The sequence below is a fragment of the Perognathus longimembris genome, chromosome 16 (assembly GCF_023159225.1).
Source record: "Perognathus longimembris pacificus isolate PPM17 chromosome 16, ASM2315922v1, whole genome shotgun sequence".
Taxonomy (NCBI): Eukaryota; Metazoa; Chordata; class Mammalia; order Rodentia; family Heteromyidae; genus Perognathus; species Perognathus longimembris.
Window position 1 is genome coordinate 19,799,612 of NC_063176.1, and position 23,537 is coordinate 19,823,148.

Sequence of the window (23,537 nt, forward strand, 5' to 3'; positions counted from 1 at the left end):
TAAAGCATTCCTTTATTTTGGTATAGTTAAGTTTTGTAAAAGAAGAAAATTGGAATCAAATGACTGCTCAGATACTTGAGGCAACAAATGGGAGACATTTGGTAGGAATAAAGGGGGAAGATATTAGTAATTGTTCTTTGCTTTTCTTGTAATGTTTCTCAAGTAAATTTACTTGGTATTCCTTCTTATGATCACACTAGCTCTGGATGTTATTGGTTTGGTCTTTCGTCTTCCTTGTTACTAATAAACTTTTAATGCTACCTTCTTCAACTTCCTCTGTAATTGTTTTGTGTACCAAAGGCTCTTAAAGACCCTGACCAAGTAGCACAGAGTGATGGGGAGGAGACCCCTGCTGCTGAAGAGCAGCTCTTGGGAGAGGTACTTACTTTTTTTCATATTATATTGGGCAAGTATGTGATATTTATGTATCTCACATTGAAACATAGACAATTATCTTGACTACCTTACAAAATGAAGTTGTAGCATAGTGTTTTCCTAAAGCTATATACAGTAGGAATCTATTTACCTAGGCTGATAGAAGTATCACCCCTGAACTCTAGTTCTCTTACCTAGTTTGTGTATTGGACTGTTTAAAAATAACAGCTGATTTGAAGTTAACTGAATATAGTAAGGTGGCTGTTAGCATGTTAAAATGAAAGATTTTATTTGGAAATTTGCTGCTTACTGCATGTCAACTTAATCATTTTCTTAGCGTACTAATATTTAGTGACCATTACCTATAGTATAGGCTTTGAATTAGCCCCTGAACTTGGAGTGCAAATAAAGAACACTTCACTGAACTAAACTGATTGTCATGATTTACTGTTCATTGCTCCTTAGTTATGCTTGATAATTGCTGTCACTAATTAAGAGTCCTTGAACACAGAATTGTATCGTTAATTTTTTTCCTTTTGATTTTCTGGAGCACTCTAACCACTAATAACTACGACTATAATTTGCTTCCCTTGTTTCTAATTTGATTTTATTTTGGAAAATTAATGCACAAGTTCTTACTTCTCATCTCATCTTTTTCTTTTTCATTGCCTTTTGTGATATGGGAATATCTTGAGTATGGAATATTTTATATAATCATTTAGTAAGTTTTGAAAACAATATATTAATATATTTAGACTTAAGATGATCATTAAAAAGCATTTTTTCCTTGAAGTCAGTCTCCTAGCATTTAACAAGAAAACAAGATAGGGATAAAATCTTAAACATTTTTGAACTAATTTGGGAATGCCTTGAGAGAATTGTAGATAGATAAATGTTATTTATACTTACTGTGTTTATTCATTTGTGTTTAGTTCCATTAACTGTATTTTAAGTAAAAGATAATTTGATAATATAGCATGAATTATAGGTAACAATTATTGAAAAATTGTCTTTAAAGGGATAAAATCTACACTTTTACCAATTTTGTACCATTTTGACCTTGTGTATATTTTAAAAATTCATACATAAAAGGCTGTAGAAAGCTAATTTGAAAAACAGTTAAGGAAAATTTGTATGTGTGCATTGTATATGATCCTGGGGATTAAAACCAAGGTCTCTTCCATGCTGCTTCTGAATGCTTTTATTCAGTTGAGGAAAGGAAGCTGTTATATTTGATATTTTGTAATAACGAGTTAAACTTTTTGCCTGAAGTTATGCTGTACTCTGCACTGTCTCAGTTCCACAATACTTTGAATTCTAGGGCTTTACATTAAAGTATAGTTAGCACACAAGCACAAAAGATAGTTTGTCTTATATTGTAGAGTAGGGTTGGTTTGTTTTGTTTTGTTTTGCTTGTCCTGAGGCATGAACTCAAGGCCTGGGCACTGTCCTTGAGCCTCTGTGCTCGGGGCTAGTGCTCTACCCCTTGAGCCACAGTTCCACTTTCAGCATTGTCTGATTAGTTTATTGGAGATAAGAGTCTCACAGACCTACCTGCTGGGCTGGCTTTGAACTATGATCCTCAGATCTCAGCCTCCTGAGTAGCTAGGATTACAGATGTGAGCCACCAGTACCCAGCAGTATTTTTCTTTAAGAAGAAATGATTTAGAATATTAATATAGCCTTTATAAGTTACATGTTCCTAATGTGACTAGAGTTTGGGATTTGAATTATTTTAGATTTCAATTTTTTTCAATGCTCAAACTATTGCCTTACAAATTATACACACAGATCTATGTATGTGCATATACAAACACACACACACACATACACATATATCCGGTTTAACCTGTTTTGACAGATAGGACTAATTTGAGTAAACATGAAATATATAATTGGATTTGGTTATGTTCAAATATATACAAATAGAATTTGTTCTTTATGGTGCTGGAGATCAAACCCAGGGCCTCACATATCCTGGGCAAGTGTTCTACTACTGAGTTACACTTATCTGCAGCCCCCTATAGTACTTTTTGAGGGTTTAGTTGTTTTTGTGGGTTTTGTTTTTTTTGCTAGGACTGGAACTTGAACTCAGGGCCTCAAGTTCCTGCTAGACTTTTTCACTCAAAACTAGTGCTCTACCACTTTTCCGTGCCTCCACTTCCAACTTTTTTACTGGTTAATTTTAGATAAGAGTCTCTTTGTTTTTTTCTGCCTCTACTGGCTTCAAAACCAAGATCCTCAGATAGCAGCCTCCTGAGTAGATAGAATTATGGGTAGGAGCGACTGGTACCTGGCCCTATATTGCTTTTGTACTGAGAAACATCAAGGATTTTTTTCATAATTTAATTAAAGCAAAAAGACCCTATAAGCATACCTAATAGACTGGAATTTTTAGATGTGTCGAATATGTTTGTTTTAAATTTTAAATTATATTTATGTATTTATTTGGCTTTATCAGTCATGAGCCTTGAACTCTGGGCCTGGGCGCTGTCCCTGAGCTCTTCAGCTCAAGGCTAGCACTTGGTTACCACTTGAGCCACAGTGCCAGTGGGGTTTTCTGGTGGTTAATTGGAGATAAGAGTCTCACGGACTTTCCTGTTCGGGCTGGTTTTGAACCACGATCGTGAGCTCAGTCTCCTGAGTAGCTAGGATTACAGGTATGAGTCATTGGTACCTGGCTTAAATTATATATAAATCATGTACATTTTAGATGTTTCAAGCTACTCAGAATTGGGGTATCTAAGAAAACAGAGTCTTCACTTTTTTTTGGTTGTTGTTGTTCATTTGTTTTTGCCTGTGCTGGGGCTTAAATTCAAGGCCTGGGCACTGTCCCTGAGCTTTTGTGCTTCTTTGAGCCACAACTCCATTTCTAGCTTTTTGGTAGTTAATTGGAGATAAGTATCTCACGGACTTTCTTGCCTGGCCTGGCTTCGAACTGTGATCCCCACTTGAGTAGCTAGGATTCCAATTATGAGCCATTGGTGCCTGGCAGATTATTAACTTTTGGTAATAACTTTTCTGATACCTATAATAAATATATACACTTGAGGGTTTTTTTTTGTTGTTGTTGTTGTTATTGTTTTGTTGTGGGGACTTGGAACTCAGGGGCTGGGTGCTGGTGCTGTCCCTGAGCCACAGCCCTACTTCCAGTGGTTAGGTGGAGATAAGAATCTCACGGACTTTCCTACCCAGGTTGGCTTTGAGCCATGAACCTCAGCTCTCAGCCTCCTGAGTAGCTGGGATTTACAGTCATGTGTCACCAGGGCCTGGCTTGAGTTTGTTTTAAGAACATTTCTGATCACCTTGGTTTTGTTTTTTTTTTCTGTCTGCGTAAGGAAAATAATAAATCAGAAAGTGATAGAGCCTAGTGTAAACTAAGATAAGAAACCATCTCTGGATTAAGTTGGCATATTATCAATTTATTGTCAGTAAGAATCATCAGATATAAATTTTGTTTGTGGTTAAATTATTCTATACTTGGGTCTGGGGATATGGCCTAGTGGCAAGAGTGCTTGCCTCGTATACATGAAGCCCTGGGTTCGATTCCTCAGCACCTCATATATAAAAAACAGCCAGAAGTGGCGCTGTGGCTCAAGTGGCAGAGTACTAGCTTTGAGCAAAAAGAAGCCAGGGACAGTGCTCAAGCCCTGAGTTCAAGCCCCACAACTGGCCAAAAAAACCCCAAAATTATTCTATACTTGGCTTTGACTAAATTGCTCCCTTTTCATCTCCATAGTGTATCAAAGAAGAAATGCAAGACTCTGAATTTCTACCCTCAGCTAAAGGAACATTTAATATTTCCATCAGTGGGGGTAAGTACATGTTATTTTGATTTAACTTCCCCCCCCCCCCAGCAAAAAGATGATAAAAGGATGGATTTATTGGGGAAGTAAAAAGTAAACTGACTGGCCAGGGTTGCAGCCCAGACTCAGGAGTTGGGACCGCGCCCCCGGCCGATCTCAGGTTCAGGTTATGAAGGCAAACACCACATGGTCAAGCTTGCCACACGCAGGTGGGCCAATGTTGATTTAAGTTTATTAAAAAGAATTTGAAGATAGTTTTAAGTTAGAAGCATTTGTATGTGCATTTGTATGTGTATATATGTGTATTTTGCTTTGTTTGAGATAAGATCTTGTCCAGGATAGTCTTCCAAGTAATTATTCTGTCTCAGCCTTCCAAGGGCTGGGATCATAGACATATACCACAGTGCCTGGTTGGAAATATTTTATCAAAGATAGAAAGAATTGAGGAAGAAATTAGTAGAGATAATGTATAGTTTAGGAAGGATATTCTGATACCTAAGTGATTTTTCAGTAACCCAGTTTAAGCAGCCTACAAATGCTATCTTACATGTATCTTAGTTTAGTTTTATAGCTCTCCTTCATAAATACTACATTTGTGTTAGAAATTTTATCCACCAGTTTTCAAAAATTGGCACTATGTTCTCCATTTTTGTCATGTATAAAAACAGGCATATGTCATTTTTGTTGTAACAACTATCTCTGATAATTTGCGTGTTTTATTTCCTTATTGCAGATATTGATGGTTTAATTACTCAAGCTTTACTGACTGGTAATTTTGAGAGTGCTGTTGACCTTTGTTTACATGATAATCGAATGGCTGATGCAATTATATTGGCCATAGCAGGGGGACAAGAACTCTTGGCTCGGACCCAGAAAAAGTACTTTGCAAAATCCCAAAGCAAAATCACCAGGGTATGTAATTTTTCAAAGTGTAAACATTAACATTTATCTTTTTGTTTTATTTCTGACACAGAGTCTCAAAATGTAGCCAGACTGGCTTCAAACTTTTGATCTTCTTGCTCAGTTTCCTGAGCACTGGAATTACACAAATATTTATACATTTTAGATTATAAAAGTAATATACTTTTATTACATATAATTGAGGTACAGAAAACAACCTATAATTTAAAAACCCATTTATAATTTCTTGACTCAGAAATAGTTGTCGACACTTTGGCAAGATGTTTTTCAGTTTTTGTGGTTCTTGTATTTTTTTTTTTTTTTTTTTTTTGCCAGTCCTGGGCTTTGGATTCAGGGCCTGAGCACTGTCCTTGGCTTCTTTTTGCTCAAGGCTAAGCACTCTGCCACTTGAACCACAGCGCCAGTTCTGGCCATTTTCTATATACGTGGTGCTGGGGAATCGAACCCAGGGCTTCATGCATACAAGGCAAGCACTCTTGCCACTAGGCCATATTCCCAGCCCCATGTATGTAATTTTTAAACTTAAAGTTTTAATAATATTTCTAAGAGGTTAGTGCACGAAATTTGATAAAAACATAGCAGCCCACAATCTTGCCAATGGATTGGTACATAGCTTCCCAGATTTTTTTCCGTGTTTATAGAATTTTTTCTGACTAAAAGTAGATTATGTGTATTATATGTGTATGTGACTTTGTAAGTATTACAGTTTCATTGGAAACATTTTTCCACATAATTTAAAGGTTCTTAGAAAAATTTAAATTGATCTATAATATGGGAAAGATATATACTTTATTTGGGGATGCTCAGATGTATACTAAGATTTCATGTAGGTAAACACTATTGTTTGTACAGGAATAAAACCTTCATTATGAGTAAAGATTCGTGCAAAATTTGGATTAATTTTTAGGAGAGGAATTTCTAGGGCAGAGAGTCTGAATATTGTTAAGCTGTTAAGAATGTTCAATATCATAAAGAGCAATTTTTGTGGAAATTATTTGCATAAAATCACACCCGTTTTGAATCCCACCAACACTGGTTGTCAGTTTCTGCAGCCTCGGCTCAAGTTTCTCTTTCTCTTTCACTTTGTGTTTCTCTCTATTGTGTGTATTTTAGCCACAGTGACTGTCTTTAGCCTTTTACCCCATACATACACTTTCTGTGGGGACTTTGTCCCCAGTGTCCCCTTGGCCTGGAATGTCTTTTTCTTCCTGTGAAGTTATTTCCTACTTTAAATTACCTCTCAAAAGTTTGTACATTTAGGCAGTTTTCCTCATTCATCAGACATCTTCCTGTTCTATTAGCATGTTATACTTTTCTTCTCAGCATGTTATAAAATATGTTGTATGCTTTTCTAAGGAAAAATAAGCTATCTATTGAGCCATTTGGTTGACCTATATACTTCACTTTGCAGCTAATTTATTTAATATGAAATACTGTGATTAGTGGTTTTGAAAAGTAATTGCTGGAAATACTGTTCAGTAGTGGATTTTATGCATATGGTCCTGGTTAGATCCCTAGTACTACAAGTTAGTGAGTGAGCCAATTAATGAATGAATGAGTGCAGGAATGAATGAATTGAAAGAAAGATGTAATTGATTAGCCGGAGTTAATTTTTCAGAGTTAATTTTAAATTAACTATGCATTTATAAAGTTCATTTTTGCCTAGCACTGGTGGCTCATGCCTGTAATCTTAGCTTCTCAGGAGGCTGAGATCTGAGGATTATGGTTCAAAGCCAGCCTGGTAGGTTCAGCTAATCATAGAAAAAGCCAGAAGTGGCTATATGGCTCAAGGGGTAGAGCACAAGCCTTGAACAAAACATGGAGCCCAGGGACTGCAAGCCCCAGGACTGGGAGGGGCGGGGGGAAAGTACGTTAATATTATAAAAAGTTAATTTTCCCTTCACTTTCCTTTCCCAAGCTCATCACTGCAGTGGTAATGAAGAACTGGAAAGAAATTGTTGAATCTTGTGATCTTAAAAATTGGAGAGAGGCTTTAGCTGCAGTATTGACTTACGCAAAACCAGATGAATTTTCAGCCCTCTGTGGTAAGAAATAAGCTTTCCGTTAACTGTATTATGTTATATAAATGACATAGTATATTGTAAATAAAATTAATGACAGTCCTTTATTAGAAATTGTTGTAAACCTACTAATCACAAATAAGAATTTCAAAATACAAACCAAGTGCCATTTCCATTTGCTCATACCGGTAATCCAAGCTACTCAGGAGGCTGAGAACTAAGGATTGTGCTTTGAAGCCAGAGCAGGCAGGAAAGTCCATGAGACTCATCTCCAAAAACTGGAAGTGGAGTTATGACTCAAATGGTAGAGCACCAACCTTGAGTAAAAAGGCTAAGGAATAACGCCCAGGGCTTGAGTTCAAGCTCCTAGTGCACATGTGTACACACACACACACACACACACACACACACACACGAATTATAAAATAGAGATGGGGATATAGCTAAGCTAAGTAGCAGAGCATTTGCCTAGCAAGTTAAAGGGGCTCAGATCAATCTCCAACACCACACACACACACACACACACACACACACACACACACAAATATATATATTAATCAAGTACATTACTTTTTTCTTTTCCCCATTTGTTCGTTCATTGTGCCATACTGAGATTGAGTTCAGTGCCTGCGTGCTGTCCTTTAGCTTTTCACTCAAGGCTAGCACTCTACTGCTTGAGCCATAGCCTCACTTTTTAATACTGTTTTGTGATTCTGGTTTCAGATATTTGCCTCTGCTACTTGCTCCTGTTATTACCTAGGAAAAATTTATTTTTTAAAATCTCATTGAATTCATCTCTAAATGGCACTGATATATTGCTCATTTGCTAAATGTTAGCTATGACAAAATTGTTTTTTTGTTTTTTTTTAAGCTCCAAACAGCTGGGGTGCCAATGGCTCACACTTGTAATCCTAGCTACTCAGGAGGCTGAGATCTGAGGATCATAGTCTGAAGCCAGCCAGGACAGGAGACTCTCATCTCCAATTAAGCACCTAAAAAAGCCAGAAGTGGAGCTGTGCTCAAGTGGTAGTGTGCTAGCACTGAACAATAGAGCTCAGAGACAGCACCCAACCTCTGAGTTTAAGCCCCAGGATGCCATGCAAAAAAAGCTTCAACCATTTCCTACCTTGAAAACATTCAAGTATGAAAATTAGACAATTAACTGTATTTTGCTAAATAATTTATAGATCTACTACTGATAAGTTTTTTCCCAATGAGACATTAGGAATTATTTTATTAAGTAGTTGTACAAAGAGGCTACAATTCCATAAGTTAAGTTATGAGTACAATGCTTCTTAGTCCATGTCACCCCTTCCATTGTTCTCCCTCATTATTCTTCCTGTCCCTAAGTAGTTTTTTACACATATAAATTTTTATTGTTTTGTTTTTTGCCAGTCCTGGGGCTTGAACTCAGGGCCTGAGCACTGTCCCTAGCTTCTTTTTGCTCAAGGCTAGCACTCTACCACTTGAGCCACAGCACCACTTCTAGCTTTTTTCTATATATGTGGTGCTGAGGACTCGAACCCAGGGCTTCCTGTATACAAGGCAAGCACTTTACCACTAGGCCATGTTCCCAGCCCTGCATAAAACTTTTTATATATACATTTGCTCACTCTCCATTCACCATTAGAAATTTTATTTTCAAATATTCTTCCTTTTTATTTTAATATGGTTTAGGGAAATCATTTTTACAGCTGGATATAGAATCTTTGGGAATCACTTACTACTTGTGATTTATAATCCAATTCCACTTACTTAACTAAAGATAAATATTTACCCAGCATTTAGAGTAATTTTGTTTCTCTCTGCCACTCACTGGCTATGAAATTTAGTGCATTCCTCAAAAATATTACTGAGCTGCTCACAACCATATATATGTGTGTGTGTGTATGTGTATGTATGTATATGTGTGTGTGTGTGTGTGTATGTATGTATGTATTAACTTTGTTGTTTTCTTCTTGATTTGTAGATCTTTTGGGAGCTAGGCTTGAAAGTGAAGGAGATAGCCTCCTGCAGGCACAGGCATGTCTCTGCTATATTTGTGCAGGGAATGTAGAAAAACTAGTTGCCTGTTGGACTAAAGCACAAGATGGTAGCAATCCTCTGTCCCTTCAGGTTAGTGTCTGGAAAAAAAAACTTGCTTTGTAGCATTTTCTTTCACTCTAAGATCAGATTATATTCTAGAAATTCATTTATTCTAGATATGTATTGCTTTCATCTTTTACTTTTTATAGTTTTTTGCTGAATAATTATGTGCATTTATTTCTGTCTTTAAAGGAGCAATGTTTGAGATGATAGAATAGAAAAATGGGATTGCAGCTCTTGCAAGGTCAAGGTTGTGACTGATATAGAAGTTTATTAGGGGTAGTGATGGCAGGAACACTGAACATAGGATTTAGCTCTTTACCTTATGCTGCTCTCTCCTGCCTTCCTTCATCCTTCAGTGACTTCACCAAGAGCTGTTGGCTAAGGGATAGGAGGCATGCAAGAACCAATGGAAAATCTTCATGAGGAAGGAAAAATGAAAGTAAAAAGTAAATGGAGGCTGGGAATATGGCCTAGTGGCAACAGTGCTTGCCTTATACATGAAGCCCTGGGTTCCATTCCCCAGCACCACATATATAGAAAAGGCCAGAGGTGGCGCTGTTGCTCAAGTGGCAGAGTGCTAGCCTTGAGCAAAAGAAGCCAGGGACAGTGCTCAGGCCCTGAGTCCAAGCCCAGGACTGGCTTAAAAAAAAAAAAAGAACTTAAAAAAAAGTAAATGGAGTTCCCTGTAGCACAAGTAAACAAACAAGAGAAGAAGTAAAAATGGGACTAGTCTCAGGCAACTGAATCAGCAATATTTTTAGATTTTTTTCCAGAGCATATAATTAGCAGTCTTACATTTTCTTAATAATATTTATTCTCTATAGGAAGATATTTTATCAGCAGAGTCATTGCTTTAAAGATCATTTTACTGGAACTAAAAATAAGGTAGAAAATCAAAGTGTTCCTTTTAAGAGCTTCGGAAAGAAAAACACTTGTTTCACTCTTTGTACACCCTACTTACAGGGTTCACTGTCTGACCCTAATAGTCCCACCTTGGATACCAAGTCACTGGGCCCTTGGGATACATTCAGCAATACATACTCTATAGCATATATTCCCTTTAAAGCTCATGGGTCACTCCACAGTAATGGTATTGTTATAGGAAAGATAATATGATGTTTACACTCATAATTTTCCTCTGCTTGCTAGGACACACTTTCTACCTAAAGGCAGAAACTGTTTGCCAGTCACTTTCACTTTGGCTAATTGCCTGTCTTACGTCAGTAGACAAGTAACTAGCAATTTAAGAATGTTTAGGAGGGGCTGGGGATATGGCCTAGTGGCAAGAGTGCTTGCCTTGTATACATGAATCCTTGGGTTCAATTCCCCAGCACCACATATACAGAAAATGGCCAGAAGTGGCACTGTGGCTCAAGTGGCAGAGTGCTAGCCTTGAGCAAAAAGAAGCCAGGGACAGTGCTCAGGCCCTGAGTCCAAGCCCCAGGACTGGCAAAAAAAAAAAAAAAAAAGAATGTTTAGGAGAAGGGAGTAGCATACGTCCTATCCATAAGTAAAAGACCTTCCTCTTCCCCACTTCTTTTTCCATTTCCTAAAATGAAATATATATATACACACACACATATAGATGTACATATATATTACATATAGTATATAAAATATACTATGCACTTTTCAAATATGGTTGGTAATGGGAATTGTAGTAGGTTTTGAAAATCTCAGTGCCTTTCTCTTTTCCTACTGCTTCTCATACAAATGATCTTAGCATTTCTGTTCTCCCTTATTTTTCTCATTTAGGATCTGATTGAGAAAGTTGTCATCCTCCGAAAAGCTGTGCAATTCACCCAAGCCACGGACACAAATACTGTAGGAGTTCTTTTAGCTGAGAAGATGAGTCAGTATGCCAATTTGTTGGCAGCCCAGGGTAGTATTGCTGCAGCCTTGGCTTTTCTGCCTGACAACACCAATCAGGTAATTAGAAACATCAATTTGTTTTCGTCTTTTTAATGAATGAATGAAATGAGTCATGGTATTGGTATTAGACATGCACATGCACCTGGAGGGTTTGAAACAGTTGAATTTCTATTGCCTAAATAGGTGAAATGGAAAATGTTACTTACATAATTCAAGGATCATTTTGATGTACCCTAGCTCTGCCAGGGACATAGGATGGCTATTGTAGTATAATATATGCACTTAATATATACATGTATGTGTATATGCAGACACACACCATATATCCAGGTCTGCTTATTTGTTTTTGTGTATTCTTAACTGTAGGATCCAGCTCATATCTTAAAATATTTGTTAATAGGAATGCTGGGTGACAGGGAAAGTGTTTCTTTATGGTGATTTTAGCACAAGCTGTTTTTTGGTCGGTCGTGGGGCTGGGAACTCTGGGCCTGGGTGCTGTCACTGAGCTCTTCAGCTCCAGGCTAGTGCTCTACTACTTGAGCCACAGCACCACTTCTGGTTTTCTGGTGTTTAATTTCAGAGATAAGAGTCTCTGGGACTTTTCTGCCTGGGCTGACTTTGAACTGTGGTCCTCAGGTCTCAACCTCCTGAGTAGCTAGGATTGCAGCACAAGAAGTTTTATAAAGCTTTTTTTTTTTTTTTTTCCCAGTCCTGGGGCTTGAACACAGGGCCTGGGCCCTGTCCCTGAGCCTCCTTTGCTCAAGGCTAGCACTCTTCTGGCCTTTTCTGTTTATGTGGTACTGAGGAATTGAACCTGGGGCTTCATGCATGCTAGGCAAGCATTCTACCACTAAGCCACGGTCTCAGCCCACTTTTTTTTTTTTTTTTTTTAAATCAACTGTGGGGCTGATCTCAGGGCCTATGCACTGTCCCTGAGCTTTTCTGGTCAAGGCTAGTACTGTACAACTTTGAGCCACAATTCCATTTCTGGTTTTCTGGTGATTAATTGGAGATAAGAGTCTCACCAAGTTTCCTGCCTGGGCTAGCTTTAAATTATGATCCTCAGATCTCAGCCTCTTGAGTAGCTCAGTAGCCAGTGCCCGGTTTATACAACTTTTGGTTTTCTTATTGTTATATTGAGATATATTAATAAGACCTTATATCCTAGACTAACTTAATCTTAGACCTTTAGATCATCTAGTCTTAAGATCAGACTATGTTTAGCTGGTAATCCTAGCTACTCAGGATGCTAAGACCTGAGGATCTTTTGTTCAAAGCCATCCAAGACAGGGAAGTCTGTGAGACTCTTAGCTCCAGCTAACCCTAGCCATGGGCACAAAAGCTGAGATATAGTTGAGATAGACAAAGAAAAAGGGATTAGACTGTTTTTAGTACTGCTTATAATGTACTCTTTTGTTTTGAGATTGTCAGATTTATAGGCAAGTTCAACCACACTTGGCATTATATACATTTTCTGGTGTATTTTTTGTTGTTATTGGTCATGGGTTTTGAACTCAGAGCTTGGGTGGTGTCCCTGAGCTCTTTTGCTCAAGGCTAGTACTCTACCACTTTGAGCCACAGCTTCACTTGCAGTTTTTTGGTAGTTAATTGAGATAAGAGTCTCACAGACTCTCCTGCTTGGTTTGGCTTTGAACCACAATCCTCAGATCTCAGCCTCTAGAGTAGCTAAGGTTAACAAGCATGAGCCACCATCACCTGGCTCTTATATACATTTTCTGTACATGATTTCTCATGCTTTTTTCATAACATCCTTTATATAAAAAAAAAACATTCTTTGGTATTACTTATTTGGCAGTTTCTGGTTATATTGAGGTATATTATTAATATATAACATATATTAATAATTATATAATTACATTAATAATTGTATACACTAATATACTTCAATATAACCAGAAACTGCAAGTTTATTTTTAAATAGTCCTAAAACTGTGGAATATCTTTGTAGTATATAATTGCTCCCTATAAAAGACAAAATATATTATAAGTATAAATGACCCCATAAAGCCTTTAACAAATTTATATGATTGCCTAATTTTTAAGACATAGAAACAAGCTATTGATGAAACATTTTAACACATTGCTTTTAAAATTTTTGCTAACACCTAAAACGTATTTATGGCCATCATATATATGCTCAACTTTTGTAAATCTATATAATCATAGATCTAAATGTGCTAGAGATCCAAATTTGACATCTTAGTATCTTAAGTTATTTAAAGAATCTCTTCTTTTAAAAATTCATTTTTAGATCATTGTTTGCTTTCATCAGTATCTTAGCAAGTTCATTTTCTTTGGGGACCTTATTTAGTTGATTCATAAAGAAAAAAAATCACAAGAGTAGTGATTGAAACTGTAACCCCTCTGTATATTACTTTGACAGTAAATAAATATTTTAAAAAGTAGTGGTAATACGTGACATGAAATAAGCATGGTTTAAATCCTTGCCTCAGTTAAACTACAAGCCACACTATTTATGATGGTCCTTTGGTACTAGTCAATGTTGAATCCTTACATATCAAGGACTGTTGTATGATTTTTTTTTTGTATACCATATTAACAAAAATGGCCTCTCGCATAATCACATTACTTTAAATCAACATGCTATCATTGTTGTGTGAATGCAACAATATTTTCTCTTTTCTTCCTTGCTGCTTATAGCCAAATATTGTGCAGCTTCGTGACAGACTGTGTAGAGCACAAGGACAACCTGTACAAGGACAGGAATTATCCAGAATTCCTTACGAGAGGCAGCAGCAGCCATCCAAGGGCAGGCCTGGGTCAATTGCTGGGCACCCACAGATGCCAAGAGTTCAACCTCAACAATATTATCCCCATGTGAGTAACATGATTCAAATAAAGTAGGACTGTTTATTCTTATTTAAATTTATAGTTTGTTGGGCAAAAGATCTGTGAGATGGTAAAAACATAGTTTTAATAATTGTACTGTGTAGATGCCTGAAAGTGGGGTTTATGGCCTGCTATTTGAAATAATCCCTTTAGTCTGATCAAATAGATTATATTTTGATACAAGTTAGTTTTAAACTCTATAGGAAGATTTGTTCTCAGTAATTTCTCATCAGACATCCTTTACGCATGTGCATCTTTCCTTGAGACTTCCATTTGATTAATCTAAAAAGCTGTTAGGTACCGAGAACAATCTTTTTAAGGATTTGAGAAAATCTTACAATGTAGTTTTTTTAAACTACTTTATAAAATAATTTTTATAAAGTATTCTTTTCTCCATCCTTAGTACAAGTTAACTGTATTCCGTTTCTACACAATAAAGACAATCTAGAATATAACCCCCTTTTTTAAAGATACCTTGGATGTTAGAGAAAAGCAAATTAATGAAGGTAAAGTAGTCATGGAGAATGCTAAGGATTAATAATTTCATTTATATTACTAAGTGTTTAATGGCATATAATGTGGGCTTACAGTTTTTTACTGTCTCACTTAGAAACTTATATTTCCAGATCAACAGATGACCTTCATGTTCCTAAATGAAAAGTTGTTTCTCTTCCTTAATTACTAAATGGTCTTGATTAATAACAATATTAACAGATTGTTTATTTAAAGAAGAGAAAATTGGTGATAGGGTTGATAGGCTCTTTTACTTTTCATTATAACAAAATCAGACAAAACTGAAAAAATAATTCTACTCTTTTTCTGTTTTAGATTGGAACTTAATCAGAATATGTTACCTTAAACAAAACTACTAGCTAGAGCACTCCATTTTATTTTTTTCCATTTATTTGACAATTACTTTTTGAGACTGTGAGTTTCTGGCATTGTTCTAGCTTGCGATGATCCTACCAAACAAAATACACAAATTTCGCACCCACTTGGGGATTGTATTGCATTTAGAAAGTTGGTAATGAAAGTGGGGTAGACCAGATGTTGTCTGGGAAAAATAAGAGGCAGAGATGTCAAGCATCTTGTCAGAGTTCTAAGGCACGGAGTTTTGTAATTTCTCAGTTTTTCATGGCAGAGAGTTATATGAACCTTGACTAGTCCCCTCACATCTCTGGGCTTTGGTTTTCCTTTCTGGCAGACTAGGTAATACTTACCATTTGATTTTCATAGTCTCTCGTGTGTTTTGTGTTTAACCCTTGTGCATTTTTTTTTGTGACTATCATGAAATCCAGCAAAGAGAACTTATGAACAGTGTATTTATACATTCTTAGTAGCCTGAAAGATAGTAACATTTCAAAGATTACTATTTTACTTAATTATTTCTCTTTCCAAAGTGTCTTCTTTTCTGTTACCCAAGTTGGGATTAGAACTTTCATGCCCCCTTTGTGAAGGATAGCTGTCTTTCAGGGTACGAAAGCAAGGCAACTACAGTGGGAGGAGAGAATATTTATTTCTCATGTCTTTGGGTTTCTCTGTCTTTCTAGGAAGTAGTAAAAGCATTGAAAGACTTTGATTTACAAATCTTAAATTTTAAGAAAAAATGCAATCATAAATTAGTGATTTTTCTTGATGAAAGATTATGATAAACTGAGTGAATCATGACACAGCTTGCAGTTTTAAAGTAGTGTTTGTAGGCAGATAAAAGAATGAAGAGGCTAGATTTGTATATTCTACTCCCACCTCAACTAGTACAGCTTTCCTTTTATTTTACACATGCACACATATACACAAGTTTCTACAAAGGTTTTTATTACAAAAATGATTTTGATGGCTTAAAAATAAGTCTCCAAGTTGGGCGCCGGTGGCTCACGCCTTTAATCCTAGTTACTCAAGAGCCTGAGATCTGAGGATCACAGTTCAAAGCCAGCACAGGCAGGAAAGTCTGTGAGACTCTTATCTCCAATTAATCACCAGAAAACCAGAAATGGAGTTGTGGTTCAAAGTGGTAGAGCACTAGCCTTGTGCTGAAGAGCTCAGGGACGGTGCCCAGGCCCAGAGTTCAAGCCTCACCACTGACCAAAGGAAAGAAAAAACAGGTTTCAAGCAGGCGCCAGTGGCTCATATCTATAACCCTCGCTACTCAGGATGTTGATATCTGTTCAAAGCTAGCTCAAGTAGGAAAGTCCATAAGATACTTATCTCCAGTTAACCAGCAAAAAGCCAGATATAGCTCAAGTGGTAGAATACTACTTTTGAGCAAAAAAGCTTAGTGACAATGCTCAGGCCCTGTGTTCAAGCCCCAGGATTGGCACCACAAAAACAGAACAAAACTCAAAAAAGACTCGGATGTAGTTAGTATGGGGTGACATACAAAGCCACCAGTGTGAGAATCAGAGCTGTGAAATCAGTCCCAGCTCTGTCACCAGTGAGTTGTATGACAAGCCCCTCACATACTTTGTGCCTTGATTTTTGTGAGCAAGACTTAGACTGGTTAATCCTTAACATTCAACTTAAATATTCTGTGCGATTTTTAAGCCTCATTTGAAACTTTTTTTTTTTTTTTTTTTTGGCCAGTCCTGGGCCTTGAACTAAGGGCTTGAGCACTGTCCCTGGCTTCTTTTTGCTCAAGGCTAGCACTGTGCCACTTGAGCCACAGCGCCACTTCTGGCCGTTTTCTGTACACATGGTGCTGGAGAATTGAACCCAGGGCTTCATGTATACGAGGCAAGCACTCTTGCCACTAGGCCATATCCCCAGCCTTGAAACTATTTTTTTACTGCAATAATTTCCGAAAAAGTGAGCTTATAAGTGATAAGTTTGCAGATCCTAGCAGCTGAAAAGATAGGAATGCTTCAGACATCATTATTTTACTCATTATTCTTTCCAGAATCTTAAAGGATCTCACTTCCTCTACTTGCTCTTGATTCTTGAAAGGCATTCTTTTGCTTTGATTTACATTTTCACATTGATTTCTTTTTCTGTTTCCCTCCCTTTATTTCATTGCACCATATTTTTTTCTTTTGAAATCCCAGCTACTGTTGAATGCAATCACCTAACTAATATACGTTACCTTGCTGCTTTTACTTTTTGCTTTGCATCCGGCTATTAATACCTTTTAAGTTTTTCTTTTTTCTTCTTTTAACGTTTTTATTTTTTATTTTCTGTGATTGGTATTTCTTTGTTCAATTCAGGTTAGAATTGCCCCTACTGTCACTACCTGGAGTAACAAAACTCCTACTGCCCTTCCCAGCCATCCACCTGCAGCCTCTCCCTCTGACACACAGGTATATCCTTCGTTATTCCTCTTTGAGCAAGATTCTGCTCACCTAAATAGATGTAGTTATATATTCTCTAACCCCCCCTCCTTTCTTCATGCCCTTCCCCTGTCTGCATTAGTCTGCCTGCTTATTGCATTTTATTGCTTTGGGGATGCAAGAGGCAGTTTTAGGGCAATTGATTAATTTATTACCCTATCTTTCCTTGCACAATTCTAAATTGACTTGAGCTACAAAAATATCAACCAAGATTCTAACCATGATCTAAGTGTAATTTTCCTGAAGGTATTTTTCCTGTTTACTCTTTTTCTTTCTTTCTTTTTTAATTTGGCATTGCAGAAATTGACATTTATACATATTTCTAGAGTGTGGAGTAGTGGACGGAAATTACTGATGAAAAGTTCTGGTGACTTACAAGTATTATTGAAACCTTTATGAGGCTGTTAGCATCTTGTCATTTATTGTAATTATTTTGGATGTTTAAATCATTATGTACTGCTCATAATGTGTGGTTTTCGGAGGAAGATAGTACATATAAGATACGGTGTTTCCTGTACAATAAAGTTGTGCAAGTAGAAATGGAGCCAGCATCGATGGCTCATGCTTGTAATTCTAGCTACTCAGGAGGCTCTGATCTGAGGATCTTGGTTCAAAGCCAGCCTGGGCAGGAAAGTCTGTGAGACTCTCTCTAACTACTAGGAAAAAAAAATCTTTAAATGATGCTGTGGCTCAAAGTGCTATAGCACTATCCTCGAGTACAAAAGGCTCAGGGACAGTGCCTAGGCCCTGAGTTAAAGCCACAGAACTAGCACATACACACAAACAATAGATACTTCCATTTCAGACATTATAAGGCTATCTTGTTTGGTTCTTGGTCCCAAATATAATATTTTTCTTCTTTTTTTTAACCATATTTTCATTTATTAGGGAGAAAATCCTCCACCTCCAGGCTTTATACTGCATGGAAATGTTACTCCAAATGCTGCCTCTCAGTTTTCTGCATCTTCGGGTCATATGCATACCCAGGTACCACCTTATCCACAGACACAGCGTAAGTAGTTTGACCTTGAGGTCTTTTCACAGAAGCATGGCTTATCTCATGTAGTAACCGTTGACTTAGCTGCACCACAGCTACAGTCTAATCAGTTTTAATAAAATAAGTACTCTGAGAAGACTTCTAAGCAAGTTCCTACTCTTGAAAAACAGTTTCCCTAAGAGGTGTCCTGAGTCATCATAGTACGAAGTAGCTTCTTTATCACACTGTTCAGAACAATTAGCACTGTTCCTGAGCCATTACTAAGACTTTTTAAAGAGTATTCAGAGTCCTATGATTTTGATATAGAATTTTAGAACACAAGGTACATATTCTTTTCCTTTAGCAAGATGACACAAATTATTTTTGGAATGTGTGGTTTATTTATTTTTGTGGCTTTTGTTTTTTATTTTGTTTGTGTATTATAGACTTTGTTTTTTAAGGAGTTTTTGTCTTACAGCAAAATTGAGCAGAAAGTACACAGTGTTCACATATGGATAAACTTTCCCATTATACATCTCTGTTGCACCACAATGGTTTATTTGCTGCATTCAGTGAACCCACGATGATGCCTCCCATCTCCCCAGTGCCCATAGTTTACATTAATATGTATTCTTGGTTTTGCACATTCTGTGGATTTTTATTAATATGTAATAATGTATATTTATTTGGTTGCTTTAGAAAACAATTACATTCAAAACAAAGTAAAAAATCAGGTGTTGATGACTCACATGTGTAATCCTAATATGTATTTATTCTGTTGTTTTAGAAAATAGTTGCATTTGAAACAAAGTAAAAATCAGGTGTTGATGACTCACATGTATAATTCTAGCTACTTGAGAAGCAGAGATTTGGACAGTTGGGGTTTACAGCGAGGCCCAGGCATACACATGGCACCCCCTTCAACCAATAACTGGGCACAGAAATATATGTCCATCATCCCAGCTGCATGGGAGGCTGAGATCAGGAGAGTCGAAGTTCCAGGCCAGCTGGGCAGAAAAGTTCCTGAGACTCCATCTTATTGGGAAGAAGCTGGGTATAGTGGCATATGCCTACCATCCCAGCTTCCATGAAAAGCCTAAAATAGGTGGATCATGGTCTAAACCCATGCCTAGACAGAAAGCAAGAGCTTATATTTAAAATATCTTGTTCAAAAAAGGCTGTAGCTATGTATAACTCAGCAGAAAGGCCCTAAATTCTAACCCTAGAACTGCCAAAAATAAATAAAAGTGAAAAATCATTATGGTTTCAAAGTTAAGAACAAAGGACCTAAATCAGTAAAAGTCTCAAAGGGGGAAATTGTTAAGATTAAACAACTATTTATAAACAAGATTCCATAACCTAGTAAGATCACTCCTAATGAATATATTCAAGGCTAAAGTGATTGTTCTTACAAATTTGATGCAGGCTTTCACTCAAGTGCTCTGTGTTGAAAGCATTGTCTTCAAATAGCAGATCTATTCATTTACTCTGTAGAGGTTCACCCTACCCACTAAGTCATGCAGAATGTAATGGTGTTACTTCCTGATGTGAACTTGGAATAAAAGCAGGAGTTGGGGGTTCAGAGCTATCACCAACTTTTGTGTTAACTTTTTCTGAGAAAGGAGGTGCTCTGGATGTGAAGTCCTGCATAGTTCCATCTGGTGGTTCGTGGGTATCACTGCAGTCTTCACAAGAATAGGAAAAGTCTCAAGAAAAATCTTTTCATAACCAGTAACAATCTGAGGATGGTAGTTCAAATATTGGATCTAATAATTTTAAGCATATTTAGGGCATCCGAGCCTCAAAGGACAGAGTGGTTTTTAGTGGTGTTTTTTGTGGTACTTAGAATTGAACCCAGTGGTCTTGGACATACTGAATTCACTACCACAAAGCTATTTTTGGTTGTAATTTATTACTAGAAGAATAAGAATTGAAATGATTTCCATAGAATGAGGTGACTTTTTAGTTTTCTCTTGCTGTATGAATAAACTTGCAACTAATTAAAATTTCTGTTTCTTCTCCTTGGTGTAGCTTACCAACCAGCCCAGCAGTATTCCTTCGGATCAGGGGGGTCATCAATGTATCGACCTCAGCAACCTGTTGCTCCTCCTGCTTCAAACGCTTACCCTAACACCTCTTACATATCTTCTGCTTCTTCCTATTCTGGGCAGTCTCAGCTATATACAGCACAGCACCAGACCTCCTCACCTACCTCCAGTTCTGCTGCTTCTTTTCCTCCTCCCCCTTCCTCTGGAGCATCCTTCCAGCATGGCGGGCCAGGAGCTCCACCATCAACCTCAGCTTATACACTGCCTCCTGGAACAACAGGTACACTGCCTGCTGCCAGTGAGCTGCCTGCGTCCCAAAGAACAGGTCTGCGCTTGGAAGGGATTTGGTTTGGCTCCTTGTTGTTTCATGAACAGATGGGTGGGTGGAAGGGCATTATTCTAACTGTTAACTGACTAATATAAGGTATTGTGTGTGTGTGTGTGTGTGTGTGTGTATGCATGTATAAATGTACATCATAAGTTACAAAAAATGTCCCAGAAGTATTATTCCTTCATAAATAAGAAATGAGCTTTAGTTGCCAAATGAAGAAAGCTTTTAGAGTTTCAGAAGAGTACACTTAAGTTCAGGCTAACACTGAACTTAAAATAAGTAGTACGAAGTTAAGAAGCAAGATAAATGGAGTTGAAATCAGATTTACCTGATACTAATTTCATTACTTGAACAAAGCATGTATGCTCTGTGTGTTCTTAGAAAGGTATAATTAAAAAAATTCTTTGCAGTATAAATTTATTCATGAAAATTAAACAGTAAATTAAACAGGTTCTTAAAATTATGCAAATTTTATAGTTAGGTTTATTTGTAAGGTTCTAGATGAATTTTGGTACCCTTGGTTAGGTTTATTTGTAAGGTTGTAGATGAATTTTGGTACCCTTGACCAAGAAAAAAATGAAAGAACACAGCTCTGATACAGAAGCCTTGTTAGACTGTCAAGGCAGTACACAGTAGTATAGTGATTCTCTATTAAAACAATATTGCCCTGTCAGGCATTTTGGAAATTTCTAGATCTTTTTTTTCTAATCATATACTTATACTTGAGCCACAGCTCCACTTCCAGCTATTTTACTGGTTAATTGGAGATAAAAATGTCACAAATATTCCTGCCCTGACAGGCTTTGATCCACGAACCTCAGATCTTTGTCTCCTGAGTAGCTAGAATTTTATGCATGAACTATTGGCATTGGCTTTATTACTTCTTGAGTCTTATGAGAAAAGACCATATCCATTATAAATTTTTGAATGACAGTGGTAGTATGGGTCCAAGCAAATTCTTTTTGTTTTGTTTTGTTTTGTTTGTTTGTTTGTTTTGTTTTTTTGGCCAGTCCTGGGGCTTGGACTCAGGGCCTGAGCACTGTCCCTGGCTTCCTTTTGCTCAAGGCTAGCACTCTGCCACTTGAGCCACAGCGCCACTTCTGGCCGTTTTCTGTATATGTGGTGCTGGGGAATCGAACCCAGGGCCTCATGTATACGAGGCAAGCTCTCGTGCCACTAGGCCATATCCCCAGCCCCCAAGCAAATTCTTATGGAATGTATGGGAAGGAATTATATTAAGCTAATCTTGGACATGATAGAACATTTGCTATATATTTTCTTATTTAGATCTTATCCTTGAGAAATGGAAATCTTTTAAAAATTGCAGATGAGGAAACTGAGTTTCTTAGGGGGTCAGATTATGTTCTCAGGATAGCATAGTCTCCAAGTTGAGATAAATACCTGAGTCCTAAAGCCTGTGTTCATTATTTTATACCATATAGTCTAGTTCTGATATAAGTAATAGAAACCTTTTATTATCAGGATTAGAGAAACCATCTAGCAACACACTTCTAGGCATTTATACTTTATACTCTATAAATATGTTCATGAGCATTTTTTCTCTTTTTAAGAAAAAATGCATTTGGCTATGATATTAGTCTTTGTTTATATACAAAATAACCAAATGTTCTAACCTGCCTGAAACTAATAGAAGAAGCAGTCATGCATTTTTTATCTTTAGCATGTACTGCCTATTTCCTAGCTGCTTTGTTACCTGTTGCACACTAACAGCCGCCTATGTTTAATTGATTGTTAAAATTTTACCATATTAAGTTGTATAAAGAATTATGACTGAAAAATTTGTCTTCTAATATATCTTTGATGCTTACTTGTAAAGGACCTAGAAATTCCATTTGCTCAATGGTTAATTTCTGATAGACAGTACAGATTTTCAGGTTCTCTGATTATGAACTACAAAAACAAGGTGCCTAGAGCTCAGAAAAATGAATGCCGCAGTCAGCAAATCATTTATTCAGTACGTTCTTAATAAGTACCTGTTTATTAGGGAGTAGCCGGTATGTTGGAATATAAAATTTCTATTTCGACCAAATTTTTGAGACCTTTTATTCCATGGTAGGAAGTTTATACTTTGTACAGCATAAGAAAAGTTTCTTGTGAGAGATTTTGAACTGCTGAGTGCTACTGTCAAAATGATACTAAGGAAGATTAACTTGGAGATGGCCTTACCGGATAGATTTTAGGCAGCATGGCAGAATTCGAGCAGGCCACACACTCTTCCCCGGTTCAGGAATGAATTGGTAATAGTCTATGTTAGGAGAGTTCAGCAGCCATGGAAGAACTGTCTCCCTGTCTTAGATAAATGAGATTGTGCTTTGTCACTTCTTTACTTTGTTTTGTCCTTGGTTTAAATTATGCTTGTTTCTAAGAGAAAGAACTTTTGAATATGAAGACTTTAGAATTTTACTCCAAGAAAATTTTTTCTGATAAAATGGCCGTTAAGCTACCATGAAATTATCTGAGTAAAAATTGTTGGCTTTGTTAATTTTAATGTTTAATCATGTGATTTTTATGTGTGTGTATGAATCCTGGTCTTGAATTCAGGGTCTGGCCAGTGTCCCTGAGCTCTTTTTGCTTAAGACTAGCATTCTACCATTAGAGCCACAGCTCTCCTTCTGGCTTTTTGGTAGTTAATTGGAGGTCTTACAAACTTTCCTGCCTATCTATGCTGGCTTGGAACTGTGATCCTCAGATCTCAGCCTCCTGAGTAACTAGGATTATTTATAGGTGTGAGCTATTGGTGTCTGGTCCTTTGGTTTCCTTTTTTTTAAAATGTTTTCTCTATAAGCCTCATTCTAGGTGATAGGGGAAATAAAGGTACATAGGACAGGGATGTTGTATTCTCTGCATCTCAAATTATCCTTTTACTAGAAGTTTCCATGCCATCAGC

The 23,537-nt window shown here is 37.0% G+C and overlaps 1 protein-coding gene across 28 annotated transcripts in view; it reads left to right on the forward strand.

The window, feature by feature from the left end:
- Sec31a (SEC31 homolog A, COPII coat complex component) overlaps positions 1–23,537 on the forward strand; it is a 69,884-nt gene that overhangs the window by 32,708 nt on the left and 13,639 nt on the right. For 4 of the 28 annotated variants that reach the window (XM_048364576.1, XM_048364573.1, XM_048364575.1 and 1 more), the window contains 10 exons: positions 301–378; positions 4,115–4,190; positions 4,915–5,093; positions 7,021–7,147; positions 9,093–9,238; positions 10,967–11,140; positions 13,766–13,942; positions 17,152–17,244; positions 18,163–18,286; positions 20,282–20,623. In XM_048364576.1, coding sequence (XP_048220533.1) covers positions 301–378; positions 4,115–4,190; positions 4,915–5,093; positions 7,021–7,147; positions 9,093–9,238; positions 10,967–11,140; positions 13,766–13,942; positions 17,152–17,244; positions 18,163–18,286; positions 20,282–20,623 — 1,516 coding nt within the window. The remainder of the gene's footprint in view (positions 1–300; positions 379–4,114; positions 4,191–4,914; positions 5,094–7,020; positions 7,148–9,092; positions 9,239–10,966; positions 11,141–13,765; positions 13,943–17,151; positions 17,245–18,162; positions 18,287–20,281; positions 20,624–23,537) is intronic. The other 24 variants (XM_048364578.1, XM_048364582.1, XM_048364581.1 and 21 more) reach the window with 10 other exon arrangements.